This window comes from Heptranchias perlo, chromosome 39 (genome assembly GCF_035084215.1).
Source record: "Heptranchias perlo isolate sHepPer1 chromosome 39, sHepPer1.hap1, whole genome shotgun sequence".
In the NCBI taxonomy this organism is placed as follows: domain Eukaryota; kingdom Metazoa; phylum Chordata; class Chondrichthyes; order Hexanchiformes; family Hexanchidae; genus Heptranchias; species Heptranchias perlo.
This window is the reverse complement of record NC_090363.1, coordinates 310,246-331,535: the sequence shown is the minus strand read 5'-3', so window position 1 is coordinate 331,535 and position 21,290 is coordinate 310,246. Positions and strand designations below refer to the sequence as shown.

The following is a 21,290-nucleotide window of genomic DNA, read 5'->3' as shown; positions in this document are numbered from 1 at the left end:
TACTATCTAATATCAATCAACAGGGAATAATCAGATCAATCTATACTATCTAATATCAATCAACAGGGAATAATCAGATCAATCTGTACTATCTAATATCAATCAACAGGGAATAATCAGATCAATCTGTACTATCTAATATCAATCAACAGAGAATAATCAGATCAATCTGTACTATCTAATATCAATCAACAGGGAATAATCAGGTCAATCTGGACTATCTAATATCAATCAACAGAGAATAATCAGATCAATCTGTACTATCTAATATCAATCAACAGGGAATAATCAGATCAATCTGTACTATCTAATATCAATCAACAGGGAATAATCAGATCAATCTGTACTATCTAATATCAATCAACAGGGAATAATCAGATCAATCTGTACTATCTAATATCAATCAACAGGGAATAATCAGGACAATCTGTACTATCTAATATCAATCAACAGGGAATAATCAGATCAATCTGTACCATCTAATATCAATCAAAAGGGAATAATCAGATCAATCTGTACTATCTAATATCAATTAACTGGGAATAATCAGATCAATCTGGACTATCGAATATCAATCAAAAGGTAATAATCAGATCAATCTGTACTATCTAATATCAATCAAAAGGGAATAATCAGATCAATCTGTACCATATAATATCAATCAAAAGGGAATAATCAGATCAATCTGTACCATCTAATATCAATCAAACGGGAATCATCAGATCAATCTGTACTATCTGATATCAATTAACTGGGAATAATCAGATCAATCTGTACTATCTAATATCAATCAACAGGGAATAATCAGGTCAATCTGTACTATCTAATATCAATCAACAGGGAATAATCAGATCAATCTGGACTATCTAATATCAATCAACAGGGAATAAACAGATCAATCTGTACTATCGAATATCAATCAACAGGGAATAATCAGGTCAATCTGTATTATCTAATATCAATCAACAGGGAATAATCAGGTCAATCTGTACTATCTAATATCAATCAACAGGGAATAATCAGATCAATCTGTACTATCTAATATCAATCAACAGGGAATAATCAGATCAATCTGTACTATCTAATATCAATCAACAGGAAATAATCAGATCAATCTGGACTATCTAATATCAATCAACAGGGAATAATCAGATCAATCTGTACTATCTAATATCAATCAACAGGGAATAATCAGGTCAATCTGTACTATCTAATATCAATCAACAGGGGATAATCAGGACAATCTGTACTATCTAATATCAATCAACAGGGAATAATCAGATCAATCTGTACTGTCTGATATCAATTAACAGGGGATAATCAGGTCAATCTGTACTATCTAATATCAATCAACAGGGAATAATCAGGTCAATCTGTACTATCTAATATCAATCAACAGGGGATAATCAGGACAATCTGTACTATCTAATATCAATCAACAGGGAATAATCAGATCAATCTGTACTGTCTGATATCAATTAACAGGGGATAATCAGGTCAATCTGTACTATCTAATATCAATCAACAGGGAATAATCAGGTCAATCTGTACTGTCTGATATCAATTAACAGGGAATAATCAGATCAATCTGTACTGTCTGATATCAATTAACTGGGAATAATCAGATCAATCTGTACTATCTAATATCAATCAACAGGGAATAATCAGATCAATCTGTACTATCTAATATCAATTAACAGGGAATAATCAGATCAATCTGTACTATCTAATATCAATCCACAGGGAATAATCAGATCAATCTGTACTATCTGATATCAATCAACAGGGAATAATCAGGTCAATCTGTACTATCTGATATCAATTAACAGGGAATAATCAGATCAATCTGTGCTATCTAATATCAATCAACAGGGAATAATCAGGTCAATCTGGACTATCTAATATCAATCAACAGGGAATAATCAGGTCAATCTGTACTATCTAATATCAATCAACAGGGAATAATCAGGTCAATCTGTACTATCTAATATCAATCAACAGGGAATAATCAGATCAATCTGTACTATCTAATATCAATCAACAGGGAATAATCACGTCAATCTGTACCATCTAATATCAATCAACAGGGAATAATCAGGTCAATCTGTACTATCGAATATCAATCAACAGGGAATAATCAGGTCAATCTGTGCTATCTAATATCAATCAACAGGGGATAATCAGATCAATCTGTACTATCGAATATCAATCAACAGGGGATAATCAGATCAATCTGTACTATCTAATATCAATCAACAGGGAATAATCAGATCAATCTGTACCATCTAATATCAATTAACAGGGAATAATCAGGTCAATCTGTACTATCTAATATCAATCAACAGGGAATAATCAGATCAATCTGTCCTATCTAATATCAATCAACAGGGAATAATCACGTCAATCTGTACTATCTAATATCAATCAACAGGGAATAATCACGTCAATCTGTACCATCTAATATCAATCAACAGGGAATAATCAGGTCAATCTGTACTATCTAATATCAATCAACAGGGGATAATCACGTCAATCTGTACTATCTAATATCAATCAACTGGGAATAATCAGGTCAATCTGTACTATCTAATATCAATCAACAGGGAATAATCAGGTCAATCTGTACTATCTAATATCAATCAACAGGGAATAATCAGGTCAATCTGTACTATCTAATATCAATCAACAGGGAATAATCAGATCAATCTGTACTATCTAATATCAATCAACAGGGAATGATCAGATCAATCTGTACTATCTAATATCAATCAACAGGGAATAATCAGGTCAATCTGTACTATCTAATATCAATCAACAGGGAATAATCAGGTCAATCTGTACTGTCTAATATCAATCAACAGGGAATAATCAGATCAATCTGTACCATCTAATATCAATCAACAGGGAATAATCAGATCAATCTGTACCATCTAATATCAATCAACAGGGAATAATCAGATCAATCTGTACTATCGAATATCAATCAACAGGGAATAATCAGATCAATCTGTACTATTGAATATCAATCAACAGGGAATAATCAGATCAATCTGTACTATCTAATATCAATCAACAGGGAATAATCACGTCAATCTGTACTATCTAATATCAATCAACAGGGAATAATCAGGTCAATCTGTACTATCTAATATCAATCAACAGGGAATAATCAGGTCAATCTGTACTATCTAATATCAATTAACAGGGAATAATCAGGTCAAACTGTACTATCTAATATCAATCAACAGGGAATAATCAGATCAATCTGTACTATCTAATATCAATCAACAGGGAATAATCACGTCAATCTGTACTATCTAATATCAATCAACAGGGAATAATCAGGTCAATCTGTACTATCTAATATCAATCAACAGGGAATAATCACGTCAATCTGTACCATCTAATATCAATCAACAGGGAATAATCAGATCAATCTGTACTATCTAATATCAATTAACTGGGAATAATCACGTCAATCTGTACCATCTAATATCAATCAACAGGGAATAATCACGTCAATCTGTACCATCTAATATCAATCAACAGGGAATAATCAGGTCAATCTGTACTATCTAATATCAATTAACTGGGAATAATCAGATCAATCTGTACTATCTAATATCAATCAACAGGGAATAATCAGGTCAATCTATACTATCTAATATCAATCAACAGGGAATAATCAGGTCAATCTGTACTATCTAATATCAATCAACAGGGAATAATCACGTCAATCTGTACCATCTAATATCAATCAACAGGGAATAATCAGGTCAATCTGTACTATCTAATATCAATCAACAGGGAATAATCACGTCAATCTGTACCATCTAATATCAATCAACAGGGAATAATCAGATCAATCTGTACTATCTAATATCAATCAACAGGGAATAATCACGTCAATCTGTACTATCTAATATCAATCAACAGGGAATAATCAGATCAATCTGTACTATCTAATATCAATCAACAGGGAATAATCAGATCAATCTGTACTATCTAATATCAATCAACAGGGAATAGTCAGATCAATCTGTACTATCTAATATCAATCAACAGGGAATAATCACGTCAATCTGTACCATCTAATATCAATCAACAGGGAATAATCAGGTCAATCTGTACTATCTAATATCAATCAACAGGGGATAATCAGATCAATCTGTGCCAGCTAATATCAATCAACAGGGGATAATCAGATCAATCTGTGCTATCTAATATCAATCAACAGGGAATAATCAGAACACTCTGTGCTATCTAATATCAATCAACAGGGGATAATCAGATCAATCTGTACTATCGAATATCAATCAACAGTGGATAATCAGATCAATCTGTACTATCTAATATCAATCAACAGGGAATGATCAGATCAATCTGTACTATCTAATATCAATCAACAGGGAATAATCAGGTCAATCTGTACTATCTAATATCAATTAACAGGGAATAATCAGGTCAATCTGTACTATCTAATATCAATCAACAGGGAATAATCAGATCAATCTGTACTATCTAATATCAATCAACAGGGAATAATCAGGTCAATCTGTACTATCTAATATCAATCAACAGGGAATAATCAGGTCAATCTGTACTATCTAATATCAATCAACAGGGAATAATCAGGTCAATCTGTACTATCTAATATCAATCAACAGGGAATAATCAGATCAATCTGTACCATCTAATATCAATCAACAGGGAATAATCAGATCAATCTGTACCATCTAATATCAATCAACAGGGAATAATCAGATCAATCTGTACTATCGAATATCAATCAACAGGGAATAATCAGATCAATCTGTACTATTGAATATCAATCAACAGGGAATAATCAGATCAATCTGTACTATCTAATATCAATCAACAGGGAATAATCACGTCAATCTGTACTATCTAATATCAATTAACAGGGAATAATCAGGTCAAACTGTACTATCTAATATCAATCAACAGGGAATAATCTGATCAATCTGTACTATCTAATATCAATCAACAGGGAATAATCACGTCAATCTGTACTATCTAATATCAATCAACAGGGAATAATCAGGTCAATCTGTACTATCTAATATCAATCAACAGGGAATAATCAGGTCAATCTATACTATCTAATATCAATCAACAGGGAATAATCAGGTCAATCTGTACTATCTAATATCAATCAAAAGGGAATAATCAGATCAATCTGTACTATCTAATATCAATCAACAGGGAATAATCAGATCAATCTGTACTATCTAATATCAATTAACTGGGAATAATCAGATCAATCTGTACTATCTAATATCAATCAACAGGGAATAATCAGATCAATCTGTACTATCTAATATCAATCAACAGGGAATAATCACGTCAATCTGTACCATCTAATATCAATCAACAGGGAATAATCAGATCAATCTGTACTATCTAATATCAATCAACAGGGAATAATCAGGTCAATCTGTACTATCTAATATCAATCAACAGGGAATAATCAGGTCAATCTGTACTATCTAATATCAATCAACAGGGAATAATCAGGTCAATCTGTACTATCTAATATCAATCCACAGGGAATAATCAGATCAATCTGTACTATCTGATATCAATCAACAGGGAATAATCAGGTCAATCTGTACTATCTAATATCAATCCACAGGGAATAGTCAGGTCAATCTGTACTATCTAATATCAATCAACAGGGAATAATCAGGTCAATCTGTACCATCTAATATCAATCAACAGGGAATAATCAAGTCAATCTGTACTATCTAATATCAATCAACAGGGAATAATCAGGTCAATCTGTACTATCTAATATCAATCAACAGGGAATAATCACGTCAATCTGTACTATCTAATATCAATCAACAGGGGATAATCAGGTCAATCTGTACCATCTAATATCAATCAACAGGGAATAATCAGATCAATCTGGACTATCTAATATCAATCAACAGGGAATAATCTGATCAATCTGGACTATCTAATATCAATCAACAGGGAATAATCAGATCAATCTGGACTATCTAATATCAATCAACAGGGAATAATCAGGTCAATCTGTCCTATCTAATATCAATCCACAGGGAATAATCAGATCAATCTGTACTATCTGATATCAATCAACAGGGAATAATCAGGTCAATCTGTACTATCTAATATCAATCCACAGGGAAGTCAGGTCAATCTGTACTATCTAATATCAATCAACAGGGAATAATCAGGTCAATCTGTACCATCTAATATCAATCAACAGGGAATAATCAGGTCAATCTGTACTATCTAATATCAATCAACAGGGAATAATCACGTCAATCTGTACTATCTAATATCAATCAACAGGGGATAATCAGGTCAATCTGTACCATCTAATATCAATCAACAGGGAATAATCAGATCAATCTGGACTATCTAATATCAATCAACAGGGAATAATCTGATCAATCTGTACTATCTAATATCAATCAACAGGGAATAATCTGATCAATCTGGACTATCTAATATCAATCAACAGGGAATAATCTGATCAATCTGTACCATCTAATATCAATCAACAGGGAATAATCAGATCAATCGGTACTATCTAATATCTAACATAATAGGGGTACGGTAGCATAGTGGTTATGTTACTGGACTAGTAATCCAGAGGCCTGGACTAAAAATCTGGAGTCATGATTTCAAATTCCGCTAAGGCAGCTGGGGAATTTAAATTCAATTAATTAAATAAAATCTGGAATTAAAATACAAGAATCAGTAATGGTGGTCATGAAACTACCGGATTATCATAAAAACCCATCTGGTTCACTAATGTCGTTTAGGGACGGAAACCTGCCATCCTTACCCGGTCTGGCCTATATGTGACTCCAGACCCACAACCATGTGGTTGATTCTTAATTGCCCTCTGAAATGGCCGAGCAAGCCACTCAGTTGTAAAATTGCGCTAAAAAAGTCATAATAAAAAGAAAACCGGACGGACCTCCCGGCATCAGACCACGAGGCACCGGACACAACAAAGGCAAACCAAGCCCAGTCGACCCTGCAAAGTCCTCCTCACTAATATCTGGGGACTTGTGCCAAAATTGGAAGAGCTGTCCCACAGACTAGTCAAGCAACAGCCTGACACAGCCATAATCACAGAATCATACCTTTCAGCCAACGTCCCAGTCTCTTCCATCACCATCCCTGGGTATGTCCTGTCCCACCGGCAGGACAGACCCACAAGAGGTGGCAGTACAGTGATATACAGTCAGGAGGGAGTGGCCCTGGGAGTCAGGTCAAACATGGTCAAGGAAACCTCCTGCTGATTACCACCTACCGTCCTCCCTCAGCTGATGAATCAGTCCTCCTCCATGTTGAACACCACTTGGAGGAAGTACTGAGGGTAGCAAGGGCATAGAATGTACTCTGGGTGGGGGACTTCAATGTCCATCACCAAGAGTGGCTCGGTAGCACCACGACTGACCAAACTGGCCGAGGCCTGAAGGACATAACTGCCAGACTGTACCTGCGGCCGGTGGTGAACGAACCAACACGAGGGAAAAACCGACTTGACCTCGTTCTCACCAATCTACCTGTCAAGGATGCATCTGCCCATGACAGTATTGGTAGGAATGACCACCGCACAGTCCTCGTGGAGACAAAGTCCCGTCTTCGCACCGAGGACACCATCCAACGTGTTCATAGAATCATAGAAGTTTACAACATGGAAACAGGCCCTTCGGCCCAACATGTCCATGTCGCCCAGTTTATACCACTAAGCTAGTCCCAATTGCCTGCACTTGGCCCATATCCCTCTATACCCATCTTACCCATGTAACTGTCCAAATGCTTTTTAAAAGACAAAATTGTACCCGCCTCTACTACTGCCTCTGGCAGCTCGTTCCAGACACTCACCACCCTTTGAGTGAAAAAATTGCCCCTCTGGACCCTTTTGTATCTCTCCCCTCTCACCTTAAATCTATGCCCCCTCGTTATAGACTCCCCTACCTTTGGGAAAAGATTTTGACTATCTACCTTATCTATGCCCCTCATTATTTTATAGACTTCTATAAGATCACCCCTAAACCTCCTACTCTCCAGGGAAAAAAGTCTCAGTCTATCCAACCTCTCCCTATAAGTCAAACCATCAAGTCCCGGTAGCATCCTAGTAAATCTTTTCTGCACTCTTTCTAGTTTAATAATATCCTTTCTATAATAGTGTGGCACTACCACTGTGCTAAATGGGATAGATTCAGAACAGATCTAGCAGCTCAAAACGAGGCATCCATGAGGCGCTGTGGGCCATCAGCAGCAGCAGAATTGTATTCCAGCACAATCTGTAACCTCATGGCCCGGCATATCCCTCACTCTACCATTACCAACAAGGTAATGAGGAGTGCAGAAGAGCATGCCAGGAGCAGCACCGGGCGTATCTAAAAATGAGGTGCCAACCTGGTGAAGGTACAACACAGGACTACATGCATGCTAAACAGCAGAAGCACATGCTTTTGACAGAGCTAAGCGACGGATCAGATCAAAGCTCTGCAGTCCTGCCACATCCAGTCGTGAATGGTGGTGGACAATTAAACAACTAACGGGAGGAGGAGGCTCTGCAAACATCCCTATCCTCAATGATGGCGGAGTCCAGCACGTGAGTGCAACAGACAAGTCTGAAGCATTTGCAACCATCTTCAGCCAGAAGTGCCGAGTGGATGATCCATCTCGGCCTCCTCCCGATATGCCCACCATCACAGAAGCCAGTCTTCGCCAATTTGATTCACTCCACGTGATATCAAGAAACGATGGAGTGCACTGGATACAGCAAAGGCTATGAGCCCCGACAACATCCCGGCTGTAGTGCTGAAGACTTGTGCTCCAGAACTAGCTGCGCCTCTAGCCAAGCTGTTCCAGTACAGCTACAACATTGGCATCTACCCGACAATGTGGAAAATTGCCCAGGTATGTCACGTCCACAAAAAGCAGGACAAATCCAATCTGGCCAATTACCGCCCCATCAGTCCACTCTCAATCATCAGCAAAGTGATGGAAGGTGTCGTCAACAGTGCTATCAAGCAGCATTTACTCACCAATAACCTGCTCACCGATGCTCAGTTTGGGCTCCGCCAGGACCACTCGGCTCCAGACCTCATTACAGCCTTGGTCCAAACATGGACAAAAGAGCTGAATTCCAGAGGTGAGGTGAGAGTGACTGCCCTTGACATCAAGGCAGCATTTGACTGAGTGTGGCACCAAGGAGCCCTAGTAAAATTGAAGTCAATGGGAATCAGGGGGAAAACTCTCTAGTGGCTGGAGTCATACCTAGCACAAAGGAAGATGGTAGTAGTTGTTGGAGGCCAATCATCTCAGCCCCAGGACATTGCTGCAGGAGTTCCTCAGGGCAGTGTCCTAGACCCAACCATCTTCAGCTGCTTCATCAATGATCTTCCCTCCATCATAAGGTCAGAAATGGGGTGGTTCGCTGATGATTGCAGTGTTCAGTTCCATTCGCAACCCCTCAGATAATGAAGCAGTCCGGGCCCGCATGGAGCAAGACCTGGACAACATCCAGGCTGGGGCTCATAAGTGGCAAGTAACATTCGCGCCAGACAGTAAGGCAATAACCATCTCCAACAAGAGAGAGTCTAACCACCTCCCCTTGACATTCAACGGCATTACCATCGCTGAATCCCCCACCATCAACATCCTGGGGGTCACCATTGACCAGAAACTTAACTGGACCAGCCATATAAATACTGTGGCTACAAGAGCAGGTCAGAGGCTGGGTATTCTGCGGCGAGTGACTCACCTCCTGACTCCCCAAAGCCTTTTCACCATCTACAAGGCACAAGTCAGGAGTGTGATGGAATACTTACAACAAAAAAGCTGAAACAAGAACATATTTGAGGCAGGGGAAGATTAATTGCTTCTTGCGGGGCAATGATTTACCTTGTATATGACACGGGATCATATCATTGCAACATCATGTCACCACAGGAAAATCCCTTAAAAGAACATCAATCCCTGTGCCTTTTAGTGATGGCATAGGCCTGGCTGGGAGTCTGGCCGGTGTCTAGCCGGTGGCCCGGCTGGGGGTCTAGCTACCACAATGATCTGATTATTCCCCATTGATTGATGCGATATAGTACAGATTGACCTGATTACTCCCCATTGATTGATGCGATATAGTAAGAGCTCTCTGCTCGATCCCCCGGCCAGACCCCCTTGGCTGGACCCCCGGCCAGACCCCCCCTCTCCAACCCCCACCAGATGCCCCCGGCCAGACTCCTGAAACTGTTTCCCTCTCTGACAGGAAGAGAGTAGCTACAATAAGTCAAACTCTAACTGCAGTCTTCTTGCTGAGGTCACTGAATTTACTAGGCCCCTTATAACTCAGGCTATTTGAAGAGCACGGTGTGCTATTATGGGCTGACTTGGGCCAATGAGAAAGGTGCTGCTCACTGCATTTCACAGCACTTTCAGCAACCCATGATGCTAAGTGAGAATTTCCCTGCACCCCCAACAACTCTTGTGTTGCAAGCAGCACAACATGTTTAAGACATTAGTGAGCCACAGATAATCACTAGCACATGGAAACACACTCCCACTATTGCTCCAAAATGAATATTCGGCCACGCAATTATAAAAACCCTCCATTCTGTAATCCATGAGCACTATCAGCCTGTTCTAAAACCTACCATTGACAATGAGAAAGTGTGAAATGTTCTGCTGACTGATCTCGTTCATGACTGTGCATGTATAAAAGCCACAGTGTGTTTCTTTTACATTTTTAATGGACAGCGTGCTGTTGTCAGCTCCCAAGGTGTAAAATGAACTGTTATTAACTTGCTCATTTCCTTTCCACCATAGAAGTTTGCGTGGTCTTCCGTTTCTCACAATGCAGCTGAGCTGAACACTGTTGACTACGTAGGTTGGATCTTGAACAATCAGTGGGGTGGACAATATTTCTGTTGGGAAAAATAGTCCCATGAGGCAATAATCTAACTTGTTGGTGCTCAACCCTTTAAACTGCAATCTACTGCAAGCTTCTTTCACTAGCCAACTAATTGGCATCTCACTTTTTCTAAAAATGAGCATCTTAACCTATCCCCAGCAAATCTACTGCTTCAACAAAGCACTTGCCGTTTCCTAATCTAACACTGATCTATGCCTTCCCATACTATATTAAACCCGTACCTCTGCATGCCCATCCTACCTGCGCCACTTGACTGCCTATGGTCATGCTTTTCACTCCACTTTTTGTGCCAACTTTTTGCATTCTAAGTTTCGATGTCCACTTTAATAATGCGAAACATTCACTGAAGTAAGCGTCTTACTCTGATTATACAATCTGGCCACCAGCTTCCCATAATTCTCTAACAATGCTTTCCTCATTTTGTTTCCACAGTGGCAAATTTCTAGTGCCCAAAATAAGGGTTTTGTCAAGGATAATTATTTTTTAAATTACATATTTCACAATCACATTTATCCATGAAATTGCCTTTTTTTATCAATGCCTTCATTAAAGTTTTTACTTGAAGGCTTCAGCCACTCCCAAAAGCCTGGGCTTGCAGCTTGTCTTTTTAGTCAGAGCGGTGACACTGAACTGAATGTGGATTGTGCAGCCTGAGCATATGGGCATATGAAGTTTGTCCTTCAGCTTCTAGCAGTTTCAGAAAATCCAGAGGACAAATTATTCAGGTAAAATTGATGTAGGTGTATGAACATAGGAACAGGAAGAGGCCATTCAGCTCCTCGAGCCTGTTCTGCCATTCAATGAGATCATGACTGATCTATATCCCAATTCTATTTACCCACCTTGGCACCACATCCCTTAATACCCTTGGCTAGCAAAAATCTATCAATCTCAGATTTAAAATTATTAGTTGAGCTATCATTGACTGCTTTTGTGAGAGAGAGTTCCACACTTCTGCCACATTTGCGTGACAAAATGTTTCCTAACTTCTCTCCTCAATGGTCTGCCTCTGATTTTAAGGTAATGTCCCCTTCTCCTAGACTCCCCCCCCCCCATCAATGGAAAAGGTTTCTCTCCATCCACCCGATCAATTCCTTTCAAAATCCTGAGATAGAAGGAATGACAGTGTTCTGATTATATGAACCTATTGTAAACTTTGTTTTGTGTTGTATAATTTAGAAAGTGAAAGCGAGAAAGAGACAAACACTGGGTTACAGTGCGCAAGAGTGGTGGCGAGGGAGAGGGGGCGGGGGAAGAGGGAGAGGGGGCGGGTGAAGAGGGAGAGGGGGCGGGGGAAGAGGAGAGGGGCGGGGGAGAGGGAGAGGGGGCGGGGGAGAGGGAGAGGGGCGGGGGAGAGGGAGAGGGAGAGGGGGCGGGGGAGGGGGAGAGGGAGAGGGGGCGGGGGAGAGGGAGAGGGGGCGGGGAGAGGGGAGAGGGGGCGGGGGAGAGGGAGAGGGGGCGGGGGAGAGGGAGAGGGGGCGGGGGAGAGGGAGAGGGGGCGGGGAGAGGGGGCGGGGGAGAGGGGGCGGGGGAGAGGGGGCGGGGGAGAGGGGGCGGGGAGAGGGGGAGAGGGAGAGGGGGAGAGGGAGAGGGAGAGGGGGCGGGGAGAGGGAGAGGGGGCGGGGGAGAGGGAGAGGGGCGGGGGAGAGGGAGAGGGGGCGGGGGAGAGGAGAGGGGGCGGGGGAGAGGGAGAGGGGGCGGGGGAGAGGGAGAGGGGGCGGGGGAGAGGGAGAGGGGGCGGGGGAGAGGGAGAGGGGGCGGGGGAGAGGGAGAGGGGGCGGGGGAGAGGGAGAGGGGGCGGGGGAGAGAGAGAGGGGGCGGGGGAGAGAGAGAGGGGGCGGGGGAGAGAGAGAGGGGGCGGGGGAGAGAGAGAGGGGCGGGGAGAGAGAGAGGGGGCGGGGAGAGAGAGAGGGGGCGGGGGAGAGAGAGAGGGGGCGGGGGGAGAGAGAGAGGGGGCGGGGGAGAGAGAGAGGGGGCGGGGGAGAGAGAGAGGGGGCGGGGGAGAGAGAGAGGGGCGGGGGAGAGAGAGAGGGGGCGGGGAGAGAGAGAGGGGGCGGGGGAGAGAGAGAGGGGGCGGGGAGAGAGAGAGGGGCGGGGGAGAGAGAGAGGGGGCGGGGGAGAGAGAGAGGGGGCGGGGGAGAGAGAGAGGGGGCGGGGGAGAGAGAGAGGGGCGGGGGGAGAGAGAGAGGGGGCGGGGGAGAGAGAGAGGGGGCGGGGGAGAGAGAGAGGGGGCGGGGAGAGAGAGAGGGGGCGGGGGAGAGAGAGAGGGGCGGGGAGAGAGAGAGGGGGCGGGGGAGAGAGAGAGGGGGCGGGGGAGAGAGAGAGGGGGCGGGGGAGAGAGAGAGGGGGCGGGGGAGAGAGAGAGGGGGCGGGGGAGAGAGAGAGGGGGCGGGGGAGAGAGAGAGGGGGCGGGGGAGAGAGAGAGGGGGCGGGGGAGAGAGAGAGGGGGCGGGGGAGAGAGAGAGGGGCGGGGGAGAGAGAGAGGGGGCGGGGGAGAGAGAGAGGGGGCGGGGGAGAGAGAGAGGGGCGGGGGAGGGAGAGAGGGGGCGGGGGAGGGAGGGAGAAGAAGTGCGTCTTTCTTCATTTCATATTACTTCAATTTTTGGAGAGAGCCTGTGGCTCGGTGGAGTGGGGGACAGTCGAAGGTCGGAGCCAGAAGGTGCAGGGTTCAAACCCCGCTCCAGACAGTCGCGGAGAGCGGAGAGGGGAGGCCGGAGCTCCAGACGGTCCCGGGGAGCGGAGGCCGGAGCTCCAGACGGTCCCGGGGAGCGGAGGCCGGAGCTCCAGACGGTCCCGGGGAGCGGAGGCCGGAGCTCCAGACGGTCCCGGGGAGCGGAGGCCGGAGCTCCAGACGGTCCCGGGGGAGCGGAGGCCGGAGCTCCAGACGGTCCCGGGGAGCGGAGGCCGGAGCTCCAGACGGTCCCGGGGAGCGGAGGCCGGAGCTCCAGACGGTCCCGGGGAGCGGAGGCCGGAGCTCCAGACGGTCCCGGGGAGCGGAGGCCGGAGCTCCAGACGGTCCCGGGGAGCGGAGGCCGGAGCTCCAGACGGTCCCGGGGAGCGGAGGCCGGAGCTCCAGACGGTCCCGGGGAGCGGAGGCCGGAGCTCCAGACGGTCCCGGGGAGCGGAGGCCGGAGCTCCAGACGGTCCCGGGGAGCGGAGGCCGGAGCTCCAGACGGTCCCGGGGAGCGGAGGCCGGAGCTCCAGACGGTCCCGGGGAGCGGAGGCCGGAGCTCCAGACGGTCCCGGGGAGCGGAGGCCGGAGCTCCAGACGGTCCCGGGGAGCGGAGGCCGGAGCTCCAGACGGTCCCGGGGAGCGGAGGCCGGAGCTCCAGACGGTCCCGGGGAGCGGAGGCCGGAGCTCCAGACGGTCCCGGGGAGCGGAGGCCGGAGCTCCAGACGGTCCCGGGGAGCGGAGGCCGGAGCTCCAGACGGTCCCGGGGAGCGGAGGCCGGAGCTCCAGACGGTCCCGGGGAGCGGAGGCCGGAGCTCCAGACGGTCCCGGGGGAGCGGGGGCCGGAGCTCCAGACGGTCCCGGGGAGCGGGGGCCGGAGCTCCAGACGGTCCCGGGGAGCGGGGGCCGGAGCTCCAGACGGTCCCGGGGAGCGGGGGCCGGAGCTCCAGACGGTCCCGGGGAGCGGGGGCCGGAGCTCCAGACGGTCCCGGGGAGCGGGGGCCGGAGCTCCAGACGGTCCCGGGGAGCGGGGGCCGGAGCTCCAGACGGTCCCGGGGAGCGGGGGCCGGAGCTCCAGACGGTCCCGGGGAGCGGGGGCCGGAGCTCCAGACGGTCCCGGGGAGCGGGGGCCGGAGCTCCAGACGGTCCCGGGGAGCGGGGGCCGGAGCTCCAGACGGTCCCGGGGAGCGGGGGCCGGAGCTCCAGACGGTCCCGGGGAGCGGGGGCCGGAGCTCCAGACGGTCCCGGGGAGCGGGGGCCGGAGCTCCAGACGGTCCCGGGGAGCGGGGGCCGGAGCTCCAGACGGTCCCGGGGAGCGGGGCCGGAGCTCCAGACGGTCCCGGGGAGCGGGGGCCGGAGCTCCAGACGGTCCCCGGGGAGCGGGGGCCGGAGCTCCAGACGGTCCCGGGGAGCGGGGGCCGGAGCTCCAGACGGTCCCGGGGAGCGGGGGCCGGAGCTCCAGACGGTCCCGGGGAGCGGGGCCGGAGCTCCAGACGGTCCCGGGGAGCGGGGGCCGGAGCTCCAGACGGTCCCGGGAGCGGGGCCGGAGCTCCAGACGGTCCCGGGGAGCGGGGGCCGGAGCTCCAGACGGTCCCGGGGAGCGGGGGCCGGAGCTCCAGACGGTCCCGGGGAGCGGGGCCGGAGCTCCAGACGGTCCCGGGGAGCGGGGGCCGGAGCTCCAGACGGTCCCGGGGAGCGGGGGCCGGAGCTCCAGACGGTCCCGGGGAGCGGGGGCCGGAGCTCCAGACGGTCCCGGGGAGCGGGGGCCGGAGCTCCAGACGGTCCCGGGGAGCGGGGGCCGGAGCTCCAGACGGTCCCGGGGAGCGGGGGCCGGAGCTCCAGACGGTCCCGGGGAGCGGGGGCCGGAGCTCCAGACGGTCCCGGGGAGCGGGGGCCGGAGCTCCAGACGGTCCCGGGGAGCGGGGGCCGGAGCTCCAGACGGTCCCGGGGAGCGGGGGCCGGAGCTCCAGACGGTCCCGGGGAGCGGGGGCCGGAGCTCAGACGGTCCCGGGGAGCGGGGGCCGGAGCTCCAGACGGTCCCGGGGAGCGGGGGCCGGAGCTCCAGACGGTCCCGGGGAGCGGGGGCCGGAGCTCCAGACGGTCCCGGGGAGCGGGGGCCGGAGCTCCAGACGGTCCCGGGGAGCGGGGGCCGGCGCTCCAGACGGTCCCGGGGAGCGGGGGCCGGCGCTCCAGACGGTCCCGGGGAGCGGGGGCCGGCGCTCCAGACGGTCCCGGGGGAGCGGGGGCCGGAGCTCCAGACGGTCCCGGGGAGCGGGGGCCGGAGCTCCAGACGGTCCCGGGGAGCGGGGGCCGGAGCTCCAGACGGTCCCGGGGAGGGGAGGCCGGAGCTCCAGACGGTCCCGGGGAGGGGAGGCCGGAGCTCCAGACGGTCCCGGGGAGGGGAGGCCGGAGCTCCAGACGGTCCCGGGGGAGGGGAGGCCGGAGCTCCAGACGGTCCCGGGGAGGGGAGGCCGGAGCTCCAGACGGTCCGGGGAGGGGAGGCCGGAGCTCCAGACGGTCCCGGGGAGGGGAGGCCGGAGCTCCAGACGGTCCCGGGGAGGGGAGGCCGGAGCTCCAGACGGTCCCGGGGAGGGGAGGCCGGAGCTCCAGACGGTCCCGGGGAGGGGAGGCCGGAGCTCCAGACGGTCCCGGGGAGGGAGGCCGGAGCTCCAGACGGTCCCGGGGAGGGGAGGCCGGAGCTCCAGACGGTCCCGGGGAGGGGAGGCCGGAGCTCCAGACGGTCCCGGGGGAGGGGAGGCCGGAGCTCCAGACGGTCCCGGGGAGGGGAGGCCGGAGCTCCAGACGGTCCCGGGGAGGGGAGGCCGGAGCTCCAGACGGTCCCGGGGAGGGGAGGCCGGAGCTCCAGACGGTCCCGGGGAGGGGAGGCCGGAGCTCCAGACGGTCCCGGGAGGGGAGGCCGGAGCTCCAGACGGTCCCGGGGAGGGGAGGCCGGAGCTCCAGACGGTCCCGGGGAGGGGAGGCCGGAGCTCCAGACGGTCCCGGGGAGGGGAGGCCGGAGCTCCAGACGGTCCCGGGGAGGGGAGGCCGGAGCTCCAGACGGTCCCGGGGAGGGGAGGCCGGAGCTCCAGACGGTCCCGGGGAGGGGAGGCCGGAGCTCCAGACGGTCCCGGGGAGGGGAGGCCGGAGCTCCAGACGGTCCCGGGGAGGGGAGGCCGGAGCTCCAGACGGTCCCCGGGGAGGGGAGGCCGGAGCTCCAGACGGTCCCGGGGAGGGGAGGCCGGAGCTCCAGACGGTCCCGGGGAGGGGAGGCCGGAGCTCCAGACGGTCCCGGGGAGGGGAGGCCGGAGCTCCAGACGGTCCCGGGGAGGGGAGGCCGGAGCTCCAGACGGTCCCGGGGAGGGGAGCCGGAGGGGCGAGCTCCAGACGGTCCCGGGGAGGGGAGGCCGGAGCTCCAGACGGTCCCGGGGAGGGGAGGCCGGAGCTCCAGACGGTCCCGGGGAGGGGAGGCCGGAGCTCCAGACGGTCCCGGGGAGGGGAGGCCGGAGCTCCAGACGGTCCCGGGGAGGGGAGGCCGGAGCTCCAGACGGTCCCGGGGAGGGGAGGCCGGAGCTCCAGACGGTCCCGGGGAGGGGAGGCCGGAGCTCCAGACGGTCCCGGGGAGGGGAGGCCGGAGCTCCAGACGGTCCCGGGGAGGGGAGGCCGGAGCTCCAGACGGTCCCGGGGAGGGGAGGCCGGAGCTCCAGACGGTCCCGGGGAGGGGAGGCCGGAGCTCCAGACGGTCCCGGGGAGGGGAGGCCGGAGCTCCAGACGGTCCGGGGAGGGGAGGCCGGAGCTCCAGACGGTCCCGGGGAGGGGAGGCCGGAGCTCCAGACGGTCCCGGGGAGGGGAGGCCGGAGCTCCAGACGGTCCCGGGGAGGGGAGGCCGGAGCTCCAGACGGTCCCGGGGAGGGGAGGCCGGAGCTCCAGACGGTCCCGGGGAGGGGAGGCCGGAGCTCCAGACGGTCCCGGGGAGGGGAGGCCGGAGCTCCAGACGGTCCCGGGGAGGGGAGGCCGGAGCTCCAGACGGTCCCGGGAGGGGAGGCCGGAGCTCCAGACGGTCCCGGGGAGGGGAGGCCGGAGCTCCAGACGGTCCCGGGGAGGGGAGGCCGGAGCTCCAGACGGTCCCGGGGAGGGGAGGCCGGAGCTCCAGACGGTCCCGGGGAGGGGAGGCCGGAGCTCCAGACGGTCCCGGGGAGGGGAGGCCGGAGCTCCAGACGGTCCCGGGGAGGGGAGGCCGGAGCTCCAGACGGTCCCGGGGAGGGGAGGCCGGAGCTCCAGACGGTCCCGGGGAGGGGAGGCCGGAGCTCCAGACGGTCCCGGGGAGGGGAGGCCGGAGCTCCAGACGGTCCCGGGGAGGGGAGGCCGGAGCTCCAGACGGTCCCGGGGAGGGGAGGCCGGAGCTCCAGACGGTCCCGGGGAGGGGAGGCCGGAGCTCCAGACGGTCCCGGGGAGGGGAGGCCGGAGCTCCAGACGGTCCCGGGGAGGGGAGGCCGGAGCTCCAGACGGTCCCGGGGAGGGGAGGCCGGAGCTCCAGACGTCCCGGGGAGGGGAGGCCGGAGCTCCAGACGGTCCCGGGGAGGGGAGGCCGGAGCTCCAGACGGTCCGGGGAGGGGAGGCCGGAGCTCCAGACGGTCCCGGGGAGGGGAGGCCGGAGCTCCAGACGGTCCCGGGGAGGGGAGGCCGGAGCTCCAGACGGTCCGGGGAGGGGAGCCGGAGCTCCAGACGGTCCGGGGAGGGAGCCGGAGCTCCAGACGGTCCCGGGGAGGGGAGGCCGGAGCTCCAGACGGTCCCGGGAGGGGAGGCCGGAGCTCCAGACGGTCCCGGGGAGGGGAGGCCGGAGCTCCAGACGGTCCCGGGGAGGGAGGCCGGAGCTCCAGACGGTCCCGGGGAGGGGAGGCCGGAGCTCAGACGGTCCCGGGGAGGGGAGGCCGGAGCTCCAGACGGTCCCGGGGAGGGGAGGCCGGAGCTCCAGACGGTCCCGGGGAGGGGAGGCCGGAGCTCCAGACGGTCCGGGGAGGGGAGGCCGGAGCTCCAGACGGTCCCGGGGAGGGGAGGCCGGAGCTTCCAGACGGTCCCGGGGAGCGGAGGCCGGAGCTCCGGCTCTGAATTCTGGGGTGACATCCAGCGGGATTCTCATGTCTGGTGGGTGTGGGTGGCCCCTCCTCCACATCGTACAGGTTGTGGGAGCCCCATAAACCCCCCCGCCCCGGATCGAACTCAACCCTATCGGCTGGTATAAAGATAGTTACAGCCATGGAAGGAGTGTTCATGTCGCGGCCTGTCAGACTGTTAATCAGCCTCCGAATCCTTCCGTTACTTCACACTGTTCTCTTAGGAAGAAGGCGAGATACAAAAACAACAATAATTTTTAAAAACCATTGAATTTTGAAGCCAGATAATGACCTCACCTATGTTATGTTGACACTTCAAAAAAGATGAATACCGATGACATACAACCGTCAGTGTTAATAATTTCTGGCACCTATGAGACAGAGAGAAGGGGAAGAGAGAAATTAAGAAGGGGAGCATTAAAAGAGAGAAAGGCAGACAGGCAGTTCCTTCCTCATTCTAATTTGATTTATTAAGAAAAAAACAGGTTGAATTCTGAAAGTAAACAAAGCCTGTGAAGGAAGTGGATAGGAAGAGACACAAACTGGATAAGGGACGTCTGGCCTTTTGCTACCTGCCCTTGGGGACAGCAAGTAGGAGTGGAAGCAGTCGATGGAGAGTTAAGAATAAGGTGAGCAATAGCAAAGCAATGTGCGGGGAAGATACAGGGGCTGAGCAGGCAGATCCAACGTGGAAGAGCTAGAGGTAGCACAGAAGAGAGAGGGTGGTGGGAAGGAAACATAATGGAAGTGAGGGAGTGAGGGGCTAAGCATAAGTGATTGGGGGAGGGAATGGGAAGGGATAGGTGAGGGCCACAATTAGCTGCCACAACATACCATACCACCCACTCACTACTCCCCACCCAAAGCAAAGAAGAAAAAGACAGAGATGGGCAAATTATCGGAAAAAACTCTGAGGGACAGTATTAATCGTCATTTAGAAAGGCACGGAGTAATCAAGGACAGTCAGCATGGATTTGTTAAGGAAAGGTCATGTCTGACTAACTTGATTGAATTTTTTGAAGTGCCGTAACCTACAGACCAAGTGCTGGAAAGAAGGATTAGACTGGATAGCTCTTTTTTGGTCGACACAGACACGATGAGCCAAACGGCCTCCTTTTGTGCCGTAAATTTCTATGATTCTATGTAAGGGAAAAGAGTTAAGGGAAGAGGCAGAAGGCAAGAGAGGAGAGGGAAAAAACAGATGAGGAGAGACAGAGAGAGAAACAGCAGCACAAAGACAACAGAGGCAGAAAAAAGGGAGACCAAGAATCTCTGACTTACGGTGTGCAAAACCACAGGAAGTCGACTAGTAATATATGAAATCACTTATGAGTGCACGCACTTGCTGTCATTTTTTCCACTATTGATGGCTATGTTCATGTTTGTAATGGAAACTGTCCAAGTAAATTTGGAACACTCTGGTTACAAACTGTCTCGACTGAAGGTGGTGCAGCACCATTGGTGCAGGGTGCAATTAGTGTGGGCACAGGAATGGATAGAAAGAGGAGACAATGCCTGACTTTTAAACGGGGTCTGAATAACATTTCCTAGTCAGTTAACCCCACTGCTCCTGCAGGCTACATGTTGTCTTGACTCCCCGTATACAATGTCACAGGAGATCAGCTCGTGTATAGAATTCAAAGTATTGTTCTAGCATTGCACTGTAGAGTGTCACACTTCGAGTCGTCAAACTTGAATGTATCACACCTCAGACTGTCACACATCTGTAGGGAAAGTCTGAGGTGTTCATAACCTAATTGATAAATACAGTACTCATTTCGGCCAGGGGAGGGAGAGAGAATGAGAGAGAATGAGAGAGAGAGAATGAGAGAGAATGAGAGAGAGAGAGAGAGAGAATGAGAGAGAGAGAGAGAGAGAATGAGAGAGAGAGAGAGAGAGAGAGAATGAGAGAGAGAATGAGAGAGAGAGAGAGAATGAGAGAGAATGAGAGAGAGAGAGAATGAGAGAGAGAGAATGAGAGAGAATGAGAGAGAGAATGAGAGAGAATGAGAGAGAGTGAGAGAGAATGAGAGAGAGAGAGAGAATGAGAGAGAGAGAGAGAGAGAGAGAATGAGAGAGAGAATGAGAGAGAGAGAGAGAATGAGAGAGAATGAGAGAGAGAGAGAATGAGAGAGAGAATGAGAGAGAATGAGAGAGAGAATGAAGAGAATGAGAGAGTGAGAGAGAATGAGAGAGAGTGAGAGAGAATGAGAGAGAGAGAGAGAATGAGAGAGATGAGAGAGAGAGAAGAGAGATGAGAGAGAGAGAGAGAGAGAGAATGAGAGAGAGAGAGAGAGAATGAGAGAGAGAGAGAGAATGAGAGAGAGAGAGAGAATGAGAGAGAGAGAGAGAATGAGAGAGAGAGAGAGAGAGAATGAGAGAGAGAGAGAGAGAGAGAATGAGAGAGAGAGAGAGAGAATGAGAGAGAGAGAGAGAGAGAGAATGAGAGAGAGAGAATGAGAGAGAGAGAGAGAGAGAGAATGGAGAGAGAGAGAATGAGAGAGAGAGAATGAGAGAGAGAGATATGAGAGAGAGAGAATGAGAGAGAATGAGAGAA

The 21,290-nt window shown here is 51.5% G+C and overlaps 1 protein-coding gene across 1 annotated transcript in view; it reads right to left on the bottom strand.

Annotated features, from left to right (window-relative positions):
• Positions 1-21,290, bottom strand: part of LOC137305033 (cell surface A33 antigen-like) — a 55,998-nt gene that overhangs the window by 12,431 nt on the left and 22,277 nt on the right. The window contains exon 3 of the mRNA XM_067973799.1: positions 10,674-10,943. Within this exon, the coding sequence (XP_067829900.1) occupies positions 10,674-10,943 (270 nt within the window). The remainder of the gene's footprint in view (positions 1-10,673; positions 10,944-21,290) is intronic.